This window comes from Nyctereutes procyonoides, unplaced genomic scaffold (assembly GCF_905146905.1).
Source record: "Nyctereutes procyonoides isolate TBG_1078 unplaced genomic scaffold, NYPRO_anot_genome, whole genome shotgun sequence".
NCBI lineage: Eukaryota > Metazoa > Chordata > Mammalia > Carnivora > Canidae > Nyctereutes > Nyctereutes procyonoides.
The window spans coordinates 5,871,769-5,886,817 of NW_026575051.1; the positions used below are offsets into that span (position 1 = coordinate 5,871,769).

Genomic DNA, 15,049 nt, shown 5'->3' on the forward strand with positions numbered 1-15,049 from the left:
CAAACAAAACTCAGCCACCTAGGGTCCCATTCTCTGAGTGGGAAACTGAGTCATAGCCAGTTTATTGGATCATCTCACCTACGCTGAGAGATTAACCAGTGACACCTCCCACAGGATGCAGACTCATTTGAACAGGGTCCTTCTGTGGTCAAGGCCAGAAGCTAACACGTGACCCTGATCATCAGACTGGAAGGCACTGTAGCAGGATAATGGACACGTCTGAGGATGGAGAGGTCTAGAACGGGGGGCAAGCCGCTCCTCCCCGCTTCCATTCACTCTTGAACCCCACAGATGGGTCAGGCACTGAGCTAAGTGTTCTACAAATATTAACTCCCAATTCTCACCCTGCCCCACAAGGTCAGTACTGGGCAGGCATCACCCCATCTTACAGATGTGGAAGGGGGGCATAGAGGGATCAGACAAGAGGAGGGCCTGTGCCTCTGGTGTCCACCGTTCCACGTGACCTGCTGCTGTCACGAAGCAACACAGCCACTGGAAACTCAGTTTCTGGCAGGAAAATGACACAACTTCGAGCCTCTGTTTCTTTATCTGTACAATGGAGACAGCAGAGCCAGCCCTGAAGATTGTTGATGCCCTACCCTCTCTTGTCAGCCCTTCTAGTTCCCTTATGCAGCCAGGGTTTCCTCCAGTGCCTGCTTCTCTCCAGGGGGCTTTCTCTGGCAAGCCAGCTGCAAATACCAGGATGTTTATGCTCCTCAGGGCAGCCTTCAACCAATGATGAGCAGGATTTGGGGGATAAATATCCAGTTCTTCAACCCTTTTCCCAACCCCAACCCTGGCAGCTCCCAGGCAGTCTTCTAGAAGGACTGAGATCCAGAGGCCCAGTGAGAGACCTGCTCATCAAAGACCCTTGTTGACTCGTGCAAGGCCCACACACACCCCAGCCCTGAAGGACTTCCTGTGAGCCCTCCCAGCTGTGTGAGCTACTGGCTCCTTCCTACATTGCCCTAAAGGAAGCTCTGCCCTTGCCAGCCATCTCAGCCTTGTCCCACCACCCTTCCAGATGTCCCCAGGGGTCTTCCCCCTCCTCCGACCTCCCTCCACTCCACAAGAGCCCCTTCCTCAGAACAGAGAGGTGATCCACACTCGTCTGTGTGGCTTCCTGACTGCCAACTCCAGCTGTCAGAGCTGGATGGAACCCTATGGATCATCTGTTCCATCTTCTCCCAGAGGAGGGGGGAGACTGAAGCTCAGGGAGTGGCACGGAACAAGCAGTGGTAAAGCCAGGAAGATCTATAAGGAGGCCTTATCCTGGATCACTGCCACCAAAGCCATCAGGAGTGCAGCCTGTAGGGGCAATTTGACCCTACAGTCAGTGCTCACCATCCTGAGGAGGGGGCCAAAGTCCAGCTGAGACAGATAGTCAGATCCATAGCAGCCTGGTGGGGGTGCCGGCACGTGGCATCCCCTGCTGCCGGGGAGGTGCCAGATCGTGTTCACGAGTCACCCCAGCTCTGGTCCCCAAGATTCCCAGAGATGTCTCCAAGAAGGGGATCCCCAGGTCCCCACCCTCTGTTCCACTCTCTTCACTCAGGGCCCTCTTCCCAGAAGGCAGCCACCCCAGTTAGTCCTCCATGGCCCCAAGACCCACACCCCCTCTGCTGGTCTCCACACTCCTGCACCAGACCTGCTCCAGGCCAGCTGTCACTTTGGAGACCATCTGATAAACCTCCCAGCCCACTGCAGTGAGCAACAGATGAAATGACATGCAAGGTGGCTCTGAAGGGGGCAGGAACCCCCAGGGAGGGGACAGGTAAGATACCACTTTTATATATGCTCACCCACCCCAAAGTGGGCTGACTGGTACCTGGGTTGGCCACCTCGTCCTGCAGCACCCTAGGTTTGGAGGCAGAGGTGTCTATCTTAATTTCAATAAAGGAAAAGATGCCTTCATACCAAGATGAGACTGTGATGGTGGAACCTGAGGCACAGTGAGCTGCTGGAAGTAATAAAGAAGTGGGGAGGGGGCCCCAAGGACAAGACTTTATTAAAGAGAGTGCTGGGGTTTATCTTTGAATTCTATAATGAAATTCTGTAATTGCACAAAACCTTAGAACATTCAAGCTGGAAGGGACCTCAGAGGTCACATTTTCCAATTCTTTTATAAATCAGGAAGATGCGACTCAGAGAGAGGGCATCTGACTTCTCCAAGGTCTGGGTTCTAGAATTCAGGTTTCATCATGTCTAGGCTAGTGAGACCCTGGATTTCAATGTGTGTATGTGTGTGTGTGTGTGTGTGTGAGAGAGAGAGAGAGAGAGAGAGAGAGGAGAAACAGGAGAGACAGAGGGAGAGATGGGGTGGGTCTTGTTTTCAAAGAGAAGCAGGCAGGGAGAAGCAGATTGTCCTGGCTCCACCACCCTCCCCGGGGCAGAGACACAACCCTGCACCAGGAAATAGAACCAGCCATCTAGCTTCAGCAGCTCCCCGCCCAGTGACCTCTGGACTCTGAGTCCTGGGGCTTCCCTCTGCCCTGCTGAGATTGTCCTTGTCACCCTTCCAGACACATTCCTATCTATCCTCTTGGATTCTGCATTCCCTAATAGGCCCTGATCAACAACCCATTTCTTCTCCCCCTCCCCTGAGCTCCTTTGGTCTACAGTGTGCAACTCTTACTTGTAGGACCCCAGGTCCACACTCAGAACACCCTGGGCTGCAAAAGGAGGGGCACATCTATCTCTCACCAGTGCGCCCCTCTATGCTAGGGACCCCACCTCTGCAGCAGGCCAGCCTAGCACCTGACTCAGAGCAGGGGACTGGCACATCAGACGGATGAAGGAAGACCAAAACGAATGGCCAGATGGCTGAGTGAGGCTCTTGTCTCTCCACCTGCATGGTGTCTGGTCATGTTCAGGGCCAGCTCCTATACTTTCCCTTAGCTGTATAGTCTCAGGGCTAAGTGCATGGGTTCACATCCCAGCTCTGGACAAATTATTTGTCTTCCTTAGGCCTCAGTTTCCCCATCTGGAAAGTAGGGCTAACACATATCCTCCATCAGAACCGCTCTGGAGCTTTAGGTCATAGAGAGGCTGGTCAGAGGGTTAGTCATCATTGGCCCTCTGCTGAGCAGAGCAGTCACCTTCCTGGTGGGTGCTCAGGTTTACTGGGTGAAAAAGGACACACAGGATGGGCAACACAGGCTACCTCCACCTTCGCCTGTCCGAGGAAGTCCACTTCCAACACATACACTCCTAGCACCCCACTGTGAATGTGCTCCGCTCACCCCAGCCTCAGGCTCCTCCTTGGCCCCCTGTCCTTCCCCCAACTCAGCTCTGAGGCCCTTCTGCCCCTTTGCCTAAATCCCTGCACCCTATACCCTCTCTGGTCCCTTACTCCATCCACACTTGGCCCTCTATGTGTCTCACCCCAAAGAGAAGCCTCAGGACCCACTGAGCCTACTCTCATAGCCTTGAGATGATGGCCTCACTGCCAGGAGCAATGGGCCTCTCACTTCCTGGGACTTACCCATGTCCACCTTGTAAAAAGGCAGATTCCTGGGCCCCCTGCCCGGAGCCCAGTTTTGCAGGTCTGGATGAGGCCCTTGAAGTCATCTTTCAATTAACTTCCCCACCATACACACCCACCTACACACACCCACACCCACACCCACACCGTCATCATGTTTCTGATGGCTGTGGTCCTAATACTCTGTGTTAGGACACTGGGGCCTCAGCTTTCCCCACTGCAACAAGGTACCCCCACGCAGCACTTGAAAGTTTCTCTGTGACCTTCACCCCAAAGCACTGAGGACTCCCCAGGCTGAAAGACAGTGAGTGACTTGCCCACAGGCACACAGCCAGCCAGAAGCTGAGGGGGGAAACCAGGTCTTCTGCCCCAAAGCAGGGCCCCAACCACGAGGGCACTGACACACCAGACTGTAAGTGCTTTTTCTCCACTTTCTGTCTTTGGAGAGCTCAAAGAGAAATTTTTTTCCAACAGGCAAATGTATTTTTTCCCCAAAAGAACATAAAACCCTTCAGCTGTCCGCTCAGCAGCCTGGAGCTTGGCTTCTTTTGTTCCTTAAACCAAGGCCCAGTAACGGAGCCCAGGGCTCCCTTCCATCCTGCTTTCCCCCAAGGAATCATTTTCAATTCAGTGGCAGCAAGAAAATGACCATGCACTGGCTGGTGAGGTCAGAAGTCCCCAGGCCCCCAGCAAAGGAAGAAAGCACTGGAAAGGTTACAATAAGACCGCTTTGCTGGTGCTAAAGGAGGGAGCCTGAGGGTCTCACTCTCCCATCTGGGAGGCTTAAATGAGTGGGAAGTAGAGGCGGGGACTCTCTAGTCAGAGAGAGGAGGAGATAATGGCCCTGTCCTCAGGGAGCAGCAGTCTGAGGGGGAGACACAGCCCTGCCCTCAGGGAGCCCCAGTCTGAGGCCAAGATATGCTCACTCTTGAGCTGAGCTGCTGGATAAACTGACCATCACACATCCCTGGTTGTCTCGAAGCAAAGTCCATAAATGCTGCACAGCAGCTCTGAGCAATGACTCCAGCTCAGCATAGGAGGAAACACATTCAGAGCACTCACCCTCAGCTTTCCCTGGGTCAGGGGTCCCCCCACGGACTCCCTGGAACTGTAAGCTAAATGTGGCATATGGGTACATACGGATGCATTCTTTTTGGAGAGCTGGTTATCAGATTCCCAAAGAGGTTTGTGAGGTTAAAAAGTTAAGGAAAGATGGTTCATCTTTTTCCCAACAACCCTCCCTAAGCATCCCTTCAACATCTGGCAAAAGGTGGGGGGCACTGAATGCAGATTTGGAGACTCACCGCTCAGTCAAAAAGTCAGCTCTGCTCTTGCCCAGGTGAATGACCTCACTTAACCTCTCTGTGCCTCAGTATCTCCATCTGTAAAGTGGGGATAATAAAATCCCTCTCTCCTAGGGGTTTTCTGAGATGTGATAGAGCTCACAGGGGCAAAACAGAAAAGTGTTGAGCATGTAGTAAGCTGCAATCCAGCGCTCACTGATGGCCTGTGGAGAATGAAGTAGGGTCTCTAGGGATGCCCCATGTTCTTCCCTTCCTGCCCCCTAAATGGGCTGGAGCAGGACCTTAAGCAGCTGCATACCCACCACTGGCCACCATGGCTGTCCAGCCTTCCTTAAAGAGAGCAGACTGGGGACAGGTGAGCCACCGTCGGGCAGAAACAGGAATTTCGAGCAGGCCCACAGAGATCCCCAGACCCAGAGAGCCTGCCAATAACACCTCCTTTTTCCATGGAGCAATTCAAGCTCATCTGGCCAACACCCCAGGCAGGCAGAGAATGCAGGAGAGAGGGGAAGTTAATCACAGATACAGTCTGCACCACGTCCTTTGTTGGGTAGTTAATCTGACACCCCACCACCCTATGTATCAAGCCAGGAGGTAGACATCCCTCATCCTAGAGGCCAGGGAGCTGGGCCTGAAAGTTGCACCCCATGTCACCCAAATTCCCAGGGAACACACCAAGTTTGACCTCTGAAGCCCAAACCCATCTAGAGGTGCCCATGGAGAGTGTCTGCATTTCCAGACCCAGGGTCTCCCCAAACCCCATCCTGGCCAGCAGTGCCTCCTCCCATTCTCACTCTCCCCTCTCCTGCCCCTGGCCCCATCAGGGCTGAAGAGAAGAACTGGGGGGCCTGTCCATCTCCTTCTGCCCAAACACGCAGAAGCAATCCTCACAGAAGCAATCCTCAAAAGGAAGAGGAAGGAGCTGAGGAGGAAAGGGACATTGGCACCCAGCACCTGGCACTTACCCATCTCCCCTTTCAGATCCCGCTCCTCACCCGGAAGCATTGTCTCCCTGCCAAGCCACCTCATCAAGGTCTAAAAAGCAATTTGCACATGGCTTAAAGAGCTCTCCTTCCTGAGGCTTTTTTGCATTATTATTATTATTATTATTATTATTATTATTATTATTTATTGGAATAATTATCTCTCCCATGCTACATGGCCGAAGGAAGACAGCAAGAGCTCTGGCCTCATGTGCATCCACACTGGGATCCCCACATGGCCACTGGGTAATGCTGTGACTCTGGAGAAGCTACTTAACCTCAGTTTCTTCATCTGTCTTATGGAGTCATGTCCCTGCCCTCTGCCATCACAAAACCAATAGCTTAAAAACAGAAATGCAGGAAGCATGTTCGATTACTTTCTCCTTTATGCCCCTTCTCGTCCTATTCATCAAGTCTTAAAGGCTTCTCCTTGAAAAACACATTCCAAATCTGTCTGCTCTTCCCCACACCACTGTCACCACTGTCTCCCCTGGGTGCTACAGTAGCCTCCTGCCTGGCAACGTACTTCAACTCCTGCCTCTCCCCGTCCTACCCCACTCCCCCTGTCCTACCCCACTCTGCCCTAGCCCCTTCTCTTCACAGTAACCAAAGTTTTTTTAGAAAACAAATCAGATCAGGGCACCTGGGTGGTACAGTCGGTTAGGCATCCAACTCTTGGTTTCAGCTCAGGTCATGATCTCGGGGTCCTGGGATCGAGCTCCATGTTGGCTCTGTGCTTAGCATGGAGTCTGCTTGGAAGTCTCTCTCTCCCTTTCCCTCTGCCCCTCCTCACCACTCTCTCTTTCTAAAATAAATAAATAAACCTTTAAAAGGAAAAAAGAATGCATCAGATCATATTACTCCTGTTTAACAACTTTAAACTTCCAAATGCTGTTAGAGTACCAAACTCGTTAGCATGGGTCACAAGGCCATGGCTCCGACACTCCCTCCACCCCCACGACACTCCCTCCACCCCCACGTCCCCCATCTCCTCTCGAACCTCATTCCCCCTTCACTCTCTATGTCACACTGCTCCAGCCACACCAGCCTCCCTGCAGTTTTGCAAGCATACCTAAGTCTTTCCTGCCACAGGGCCTTTACACTTCCTGTTCTCCCTAACTGAATTACCTTCCCCAGATCCTCCCCCAGCTGGCTTTCTCATCCTTTGGATCTCACCTCAAAGTCACCTGCTTATCCTGTCTAAAGTGCCCCAACCAGGGCACCTGGATGGCTCAGTGGTTGAATGTCTGCCTTTGGCTCAGGTCATGATCCTGGGGTCCTGGGATCAAGTCCTACATCAGGCTCCCCGCAGGGAGCCTGCTTCTCCCTCTGCCTGTATCTCTGCCTCTCTCTCTGTGTCTCTCATGAATAAATAAAATCTTAAAAAATAAAGTGTCCCCTACAACACCAAACTTACCTGCAGAGCACCTATCTTAACAGACATCATTGGCTTAATAAAAAAAATGAACACATTTGTTATATCGCCCCCCTACACACACCATCGTGAGTTCTATGGGACAGTCATTCTTGTTCACCACTGTATCCTCAGCACTTCAAACTGTAAAGACTCAATAGCAAATGAGGATCAGTATCAATTATCGAAGGAATGAATGTATCAGAAGTGATCAGTTTCTGGTGTCTATTAGCACCATTAATTTTATTTAGCACATTCCAGTTTACATAGAACTTCATAAAATACAACCTCTTTTGTCTTCATAGCAACCTTATAGAATGTGGACAGGACCAATATTTCCCCCTATTTTACAGATGGAGAGACTGAGAAACTTGATGGAGAACTTGAACAACCTGGCCAAGATTTTGGAGAGGGTAAGCCAGGAATCACCTTGACTTTCAGTGTCCTGCCAAGGATTCTTCAAGGTCTAAAGGCATACAGCTCTCCCATAGCGACCTTCAGGCACTACCCTAGCCCATCGGAGGCAGGAGATAAGAGAGGACAGAGGCACCTTGCCTTGTGTTTTGTCAGGAATGTTTGTCAATTTATCATACTGTTTTGGGTTTTTTTTCCTTGTGCAGAAAACAAGAAGAGAGGTAGTCAGGGATGTGGCCAAGCCGTGCTTGGAATATCAGTCCCCAGTCACCTAACACAGGCTGTCTACTGACTGCAGGAAAATCTGAGGAGCTAGTCCTCAGAGATGCCAAACTCTAGGCCCCTGGCATCCCCAGGGAGCTCGGGTTGCTATGGATCACTTGGAAAGCCTCGTGTGGCAGAGTCCACGGCTGTCCACCTAGCAAGCATTCCTCACTCTCTTCCTGCTAACAGAACCCACATTGGTTCAGGTATCTGATGGAAACATCCAAAGTCTTAGAAGGCACGTTCCTGTCCCTTGTGGCTATTTTTTTTTTTAATTTATTTATTTACGATAGTCACAGAGAGAGAGAGAGAGGCAGAGACACAGGCAGAGGGAGAAGCAGGCTCCATGCACCGGGAGCCCGACGTGGGATTCGATCCCGGGTCTCCAGGATCGCGCCCTGGGCCAAAGGCAGGCGCCAAACCGCTGCGCCACCCAGGGATCCCTGTCCCTTGTGGCTATTAACTGAATTGTGTACCTCCTAAAATTTATATATTGAAAGAAACACTAATCCTAATGTGACAGTATTTGGAGACATGGCCTTTGGAAGGCAATTGGTTATCTGAGGTCATGAGGGTGAGGCCCATGATGAGATTAGTGCCTGTATAAGACCCCAGAGAGCTTGATCTCTCTTTCTCTGTCATATGAGAGCACAGTGAGAAGATGGCTATCTGAAGCCAGGAAGAGGGTCCTCCCTAAAACCCAACTATGCTGACCCCTTGATCTCAGACTCCCATCCTCAAGAACAGTAGAAAATAAGTTTCTATTGTTTAAGCCACCCAGTCTATGGTATTTGGTTACTGCAGCCCATGCTAATTAACATGTTAGTCTAGGGGTGGACATGAGACCTGGCTTTACCCATTAAAATAGAAGGGGAAGTCTGGTGAGAGGTTTTGGGAGGGACTGTGCTTTTCAGATAAAAAGAACTTGTCAAAGAGAAGCCTTTGGCCCTATGCCTTGCTTCCTATCTTTGGATGTGGTTGTGATGCCTGGAACAGAGGCTGCCATTTTGCAACAATGAGGCCCACCATTTGGGTGATGGAAGAGGAGAAAGATTGCTGGGTCTTCGATAGCGAAGTGAGCTGATAAACCCACACTGGGATAACCTACCTCCAGACTCACTGTGATCTGAGAAAAATAAATATATTTTGTGTTTGAGCCACTAACAGATTTTCCCCAACCTCAAGAAGGCCTCAAGGCTTTGAAGTCTGAGGAAACTGGATTTGGAGCCCCTTCTCCAAAATGTGCTAACTGTAACCTCGGGCAGGTCCCTTAACCTTTCTGAGCTCTGGTTTCCTAATCAAAAAGGGAAAATACTACTCCCTACTTTATAGGACTATTGAAAGGTTAAAAAGATACAGTCACTGTAACAATCTAAGATGGTCTCCAAGAGTCCTAACCCCCCTCATCCCCGTGTACAAGCCTGCATGATCCCCTCCCCTTGAGTGTGGGTGGGACCTGGGAATGTGATGGATACTCACTCCTGTGATTACTGTTACTTATATAGCACTCCGTCATGGCAGACTGGGAAGGAGGAAGCTGCCATGCTGTGGGAGGCCCACATGGCTAGGCCTTGAGGGTGGCCTCTAGGAGCTGGGAACCATCCCAATCCAACAGCCAGCAGGAAAACAGGACTTCAATCCCATCGCTGCTGTGAGGAATCAAATCCTCCCAACCATCTAAATGGGCGTGGCCTGGGCCGGGAGCCTCAGATGAGGATCAGAACCCCTGCAGATGCCTTGATGTCAGCCTGGGGAGACTGAGCAGAGACGCCAGATATGCTGTGCCCATGCTTCTGACCTACAGAAACTGTAAGATGAGAAACCGCTGTTTTTTTTAAGCCGCTGTTGTTTTAAGCCGCTAGCTTTGGGGCAATTTGTTACTAGGCAATTGAAAAATGAACATCATAATCCATAATCTCAATTTGAATCAAATTGCTACTCCAGTAGGTCAAAAACCATTGAATATAGGCAACTGCATATGGTTGAGCCTCATACAGATGTAAAGCGCCTAGCATGTAGTGAGCACTCAGTAAATCCCACTGTTCTCATTCCCCTGGCTCCACTAACAAGTGCCCTGGAGTATTCTGGTGGCTGGATGGACCTCTTTCTCCTAACTCTGGCTTTGACAGCTGCCACACTGTCCCCAGGCTCCTCCTTCCCCAAAGCTGCCCTCCCCATGCCTGTCAGAAGAAAGCATTCAGAGCCCATTCACACTCCTGAGAGGCCCAGGGCACAGCTCCTGAGCTAGGCTGCCTCTCAGGCCCCAGGGCAGCAAACCGCCAACCTGAACAGACAAGCAGAAAATATCTTGGGGGCAGAGGCAACGGCTGCCTACCAGCCCCGCCCGCTGGCAAGGACAGGGCAGCTGCTTGAGAGATTCCAGCACGGCCAAGAAACTCCCTGCCTCTGGACTCTCCCCTCCTCGTCTTCCAGATGGGTCTCAGGAGCCCCACCATGTGAAACCATGCATCCCTTCTTCCAGCAGATCCTCTGGAAGTGCAAAGGTTTCCTGTTACATAAAAAATGCAAATCACTCTTTCTAAGCAACACGCTGCCAATCTGGATCCCTGCATGGAGAGACCTGAAAAATAGTGAGGACTTTGGGGAATGGAACACTGGATAGCTGAGTTTTTTTTTTTTTTTTGTTTTTTTTTTAAATTTTTATTTATTTATGATAGTCACAGAGAGAGAAAGAGAGAGAGGCAGAGACACAGGCAGAGGGAGAAGCAGGCTCCATGCACCGGGAGCCCGATGTGGGATTCGATCCCGGGTCTCCAGGATCGCGCCCTGGGCCAAAGGCAGGCGCCAAACCGCTGCGCCACCCAGGGATCCCATGGATAGCTGAGTTTTGACCTGGTCTGCAGGGAGGCTAATAGTTAGGAAAGGTCGAACAAGACCATCAGAGGAAAGAGAAGCTTGTGGCTCACATTTTCTACAATGTCTGCTGGTATCTGGTTCCACGAACCCATCTACCCTACTCACCCCCAAAACAACCCCTCAGAATCTTTAAATGTATACAATATGTCAAATATATCTCAATAAAGCTGGGGGGAAGAGAAGTGAAGAAGAATCTCTAGATGGTTCAGATCTCCAGGACCCACACAAACCCTGGGACCCAACTAGAAAGATTTTTATTTACTCCCAGGTATCAAATAAATTACTACTCATGGATTAATCTACTTTATCCTCAGAGCTGTGATAAGAATTACTACACATCTCTTACAGATAAGGAAACTGAGGCACAGATTAAGTAGTTTATGCAGTATCATGAGGACAGGGCTGGGATTTGAACCCAGGTAGATATACCCCACAGCTCATGTTCCTAACCACTGAGCCAAACAACCAGAAGCTTTACAATATTCAACCTTGAATTTACCAAAGTTGGCAAAAACAATTGTTTGGGGGTGGACTTTAGATTAGCCCAAGAGCCACTCTACCCAAAGCAGGGACCCAAATATGTCCATCCCACACTGTCAGGTGGCTTTAGGGGAGGTGTGGCTAGGCCTCCAGGTGGTTCTGTGCTGGGGCTCAGACATGCACCTCTACCAGGCAGCTTTTCTCAACTAGGAGTTTCCTAGGATAGGCATGGCAGGGGGCTGGGTCTTCTCCTAGGCAACTGCAGAGAGCTCCTGGGGCTGCAGGGGGTAGCAGGGATCTTTCTGAGGAGCAGAGCAGAGAGGGAAGGTAACTGGCACCGATAAATGCTAGTTTCCAGTTCCCTGAAATATGGCCTCCTCAACCCCAGCTGCCTATTCTAAAGCCCACTGGAGTTCTCCCCCTCCCCCCACCCTCCCTGCCTGCTTACTGCTCCATGCCTACCAGAAGGGGTCACTTGGAGACTCAGAGCAGGGCATCCCTAGGCCTCTTCTCCTGGGACCCAGTCAGTGCTGACCATGGGATATAGTGGAGGAAGACTTATGACCACGGAATGTAGGATATGCTGGAGAAAGCCAATCTGTGCAGCTCTCCCTCCCCACTAAGCTTCTTCTTAACCCCCTCCCCCTCTGCCTTCTCTCTCTCATTCTGTCTCTTGTAGAACCTAGACAGTTGGACCTGGCTGAGGCAAAGAGATGGATTACAATTTCAAGCTCACCTGGACTGTTTTCTGGCCTCCTCTGTTCCAGGGGCCTCCTGCCTCCTCATTCTTCCTACCAAAACTCTTCCACTTTCCACACTCTAGCTTTCAGGAAACAGGAGCAGGGCCTGAGTCAGGCCTTCCTCAGTCTGATGGATCATGTCCTTTGAGGGAAGAGATACCAACCCTTTGGGAGGGTTGATCCCAAACTACATTCCTCAGGAACTCGGGTGCACCCCAAGGTAGTTCTTAGGCAAAAGGTTTGAGTCCTTTGGACACCTCCACTTTCAGAGAGCAAACAGGAGGGGCCAAATACTACTGCCTTACGGTAATCATCATGGCTACTTACGGAGCATCTGTTACATGCCCAGCAAGTGCAAAGTAGTGTGCTGGGGGCTTCATGATCCTCTGCTCCTTAAGTTAGTTCTTCCAACAATATTTGTTGAATATCCCACTTCATGCCAACCACTTTTTGAAGCATGTGAGCTACCTCAGCAAAGATTTCTCAAATAAGGTTCATCGTGTGCATTTGACAAACAGGGGCAATGGAGGCTAAAAGTTTGCCTCAAAGGGTGGAGCAAAATCCATTTCAAGGTGTTGGACTCCAAAGCCACATGGCCACATGCCCTCTGCCTCCCCCAACTCCACTGCAGTAGAGGAGTCACGGGTCAGAGCCAGGGTGGGGATCCCTGTCCTCCACTGCTTCTATGGTTGCTTTGGGGGAAGAGGGATGAAGTCTCCGTACCTGAGGTGTCTTCAGAGATTGAGTGCTCAGTGTGTGAGTGAACCCCTGGCCCTGGCTGAGTACTCAGGACCTAGAGGACACAGAAGCCTGTGTGATGCTGGCTCGGTGTCTCATGGGTGAGAAGGACAGCTGGGGGGGGGGGGGGGCATGAGGCTGGACTTTTCAGGATGGGGGGACATGAGCCAGCAGAGATGAAGGAGGGGTGAAATCAGATGGGGAGTCGGCTGCTCGGAGCTCAGCAGTGACAAGGATCTGGAGACAGCTCTGACACAAGCCTGACAAGCTGGGAGGGAGCATCAGGCGCAGGGATGTGTGCTCCACAGGGGAGGGAAGGCAGGCTGTGGCAACTGTTGATGGCTGAGGAGGTGAGACGGGAGCTAATGGGCCATCAGGAATCTCCCAGCAGAGCAATGGCAAGATGCAAATGGTGTCAGGAGATAATTCTGATAGTGATGTGTGGGACCATGGCGGAGACATGTGGAAGCTACCATAGGAGACCCAGGAAGGGTCTGGCATGGGGAAGGGGGCTGTGTTCCACTGCACCAGCCCTCGCTCCCCACTCCCACTCACCCTCAAATCCCCAGTCGCTCCTCAGGCTCTGTCTACACACACACACACACACACACACACACACACACACCAACATCAGTGCCACAACTTTGGAAAGGAAGGTTGGGAGGCCATGAGGGCGAGTGAAGGCTCTGACCAGAGAGGGACCTGGATAAAAATGGGGTGGGTGATTTGTTACAAGGGCACAGCCAGGACTCTGGAAATGCTGTTGGTCATTGGGGCAGGAGGAATGGCATCTCTGGGGGAATGTCAAAGGTGGTCTCTGCCTGGCCCATAGCACCCCTCACAGCCTCAGCCCCGCAGGGGCCCCAGGCCAGCCCTAAGCCACCACTGCACTAGAGAAAAATCCTCCTCCTCCACTGGCGCCCCCTTACTGCTTGGGGCAGCCTTCTCCCCAGATAGGAGAAACAGGGGAGACCTGGCTCTTAGATGGAGAAGTTATCCCCAGACTCCGTGTGACATGACTGAGGATTTGGGGGTGGTAGCCCACAAAAACACACCTCCCCTCCCCTCCTGGACTCTAAAATTCCATCCTCAGTGTTCTAGTCCTTTGGCTTAAGATTTTTGTACCTAAGTTATTGGTTTTTTTGTTTTTGTTTTGTTTTTAATGGCGCCACTTGAAGAAGTTGTTATCAGTTATCCACAGCTCAGTATGAATGGATCAATCTGATCCTTTTCCACGAGTCAGTTTTGCTGTTGGAGGTGAAGAAAAGCTGTAAATCCTGGGGTCTGGGACAGTGGGTGGGGGCAGAGGAGAGGAGGGTGTTGGGGCAAAGCAGCAGAGAGACGGCGGGAGAGAAGGGCAGGGAAGGCAGAGGCTGGGTATGCCTGGGAAGGATGGGGCAAATCACTCACTTCTCCATTTGGGGAGGAGTTGATGGGAAATCGCCTGTGCTGAGACCCTGGGATGGCCTTTCGCAACCTCCCTCTCCTCCTCCCGGGTCTGCCTTTCTCCTCCCGGCAACAGCCTGGAGTGCAAACTTTCCGCGATGCGACCCCAAGCCTGGCCTCCCATTCCGCCGCCCCCACCGTGGCTGGGCAGGGCTCCGCCGCAGGCCGGGCAGCGGTGGTCCTGGCAGCTGGAGGGGGCGCGCGACGGGAGAGGTCCGGGCGGCGGAGGCCGCGGGGCTCCAGGGCCAGGCGCGGGGCGGGGCGCGGGGACCCGGCCGGCGGGCGCTCACCTGCAGGACACGGTGATCTCCACCTTGGTGGCCGGGATGCTGCCCGCCAAGGAATCGAACTCGCTCAGCGACGCCATGTCCTCGGGCTGCTCCATCGCCCACCGCGCCCCCCACCCCCAATTAGTCAGTCCCTGCGCGATTCACGCCTCCTCCAAAGCGACTGAAACCCTGGGCGCTCCCCCAACTCCGGAGCCGGCGCTGGGCGGCAAAGGGAGGAGAGAGGAGCGCGAAGAGGGGGCGTGGGAAGTGAGAGAGGGAAGGGGGGCGGAGGGAGCGGGGGCCGCGGAGAGGGGAGGGGGAGCGGGGGCCCGCAGAGAGGGGCCGGGTGCGGGGGAGCCGGGCGCCGCGGAGGGAGGCGGAGGGGCGCGGGGAGAGGTCACCGGGAGGGACGCGCGGCGTCGTGGAGAGGGGCGTGCGGCTTCGGGGGGACGAAGGGGTGCGGGCGAGGGAGGGGGCGTGGGGGCCGGAGCGGGCGCGGGCGCGGGGGTGGCCGGGCGCCGGCAGCGCGGAGCGGGGACGCCGGGGCTGCGCCTCCTCTCGCTGGGGCTGCGCGCGGGCGGCAGCGGGGCTGGGGAGCCGGCCGCGGGCGCCACCTCCCCGGCTCGGGCGCGGGCT

At 52.8% G+C, this 15,049-nt stretch overlaps 1 protein-coding gene across 3 annotated transcripts in view; it reads right to left on the reverse strand.

Annotated features, from left to right (window-relative positions):
* Positions 1–14,762, reverse strand: part of CPNE5 (copine 5) — an 89,330-nt gene extending 74,568 nt beyond the window's left edge. For all 3 annotated transcript variants that reach the window (XM_055329546.1, XM_055329545.1, XM_055329544.1), the window contains exon 1: positions 14,435–14,762. In XM_055329546.1, coding sequence (XP_055185521.1) covers positions 14,435–14,529 — 95 coding nt within the window. In that variant the 5' untranslated portion in view covers positions 14,530–14,762. The remainder of the gene's footprint in view (positions 1–14,434) is intronic.
* Between the last annotated feature and the right edge of the window lie 287 nt (positions 14,763–15,049).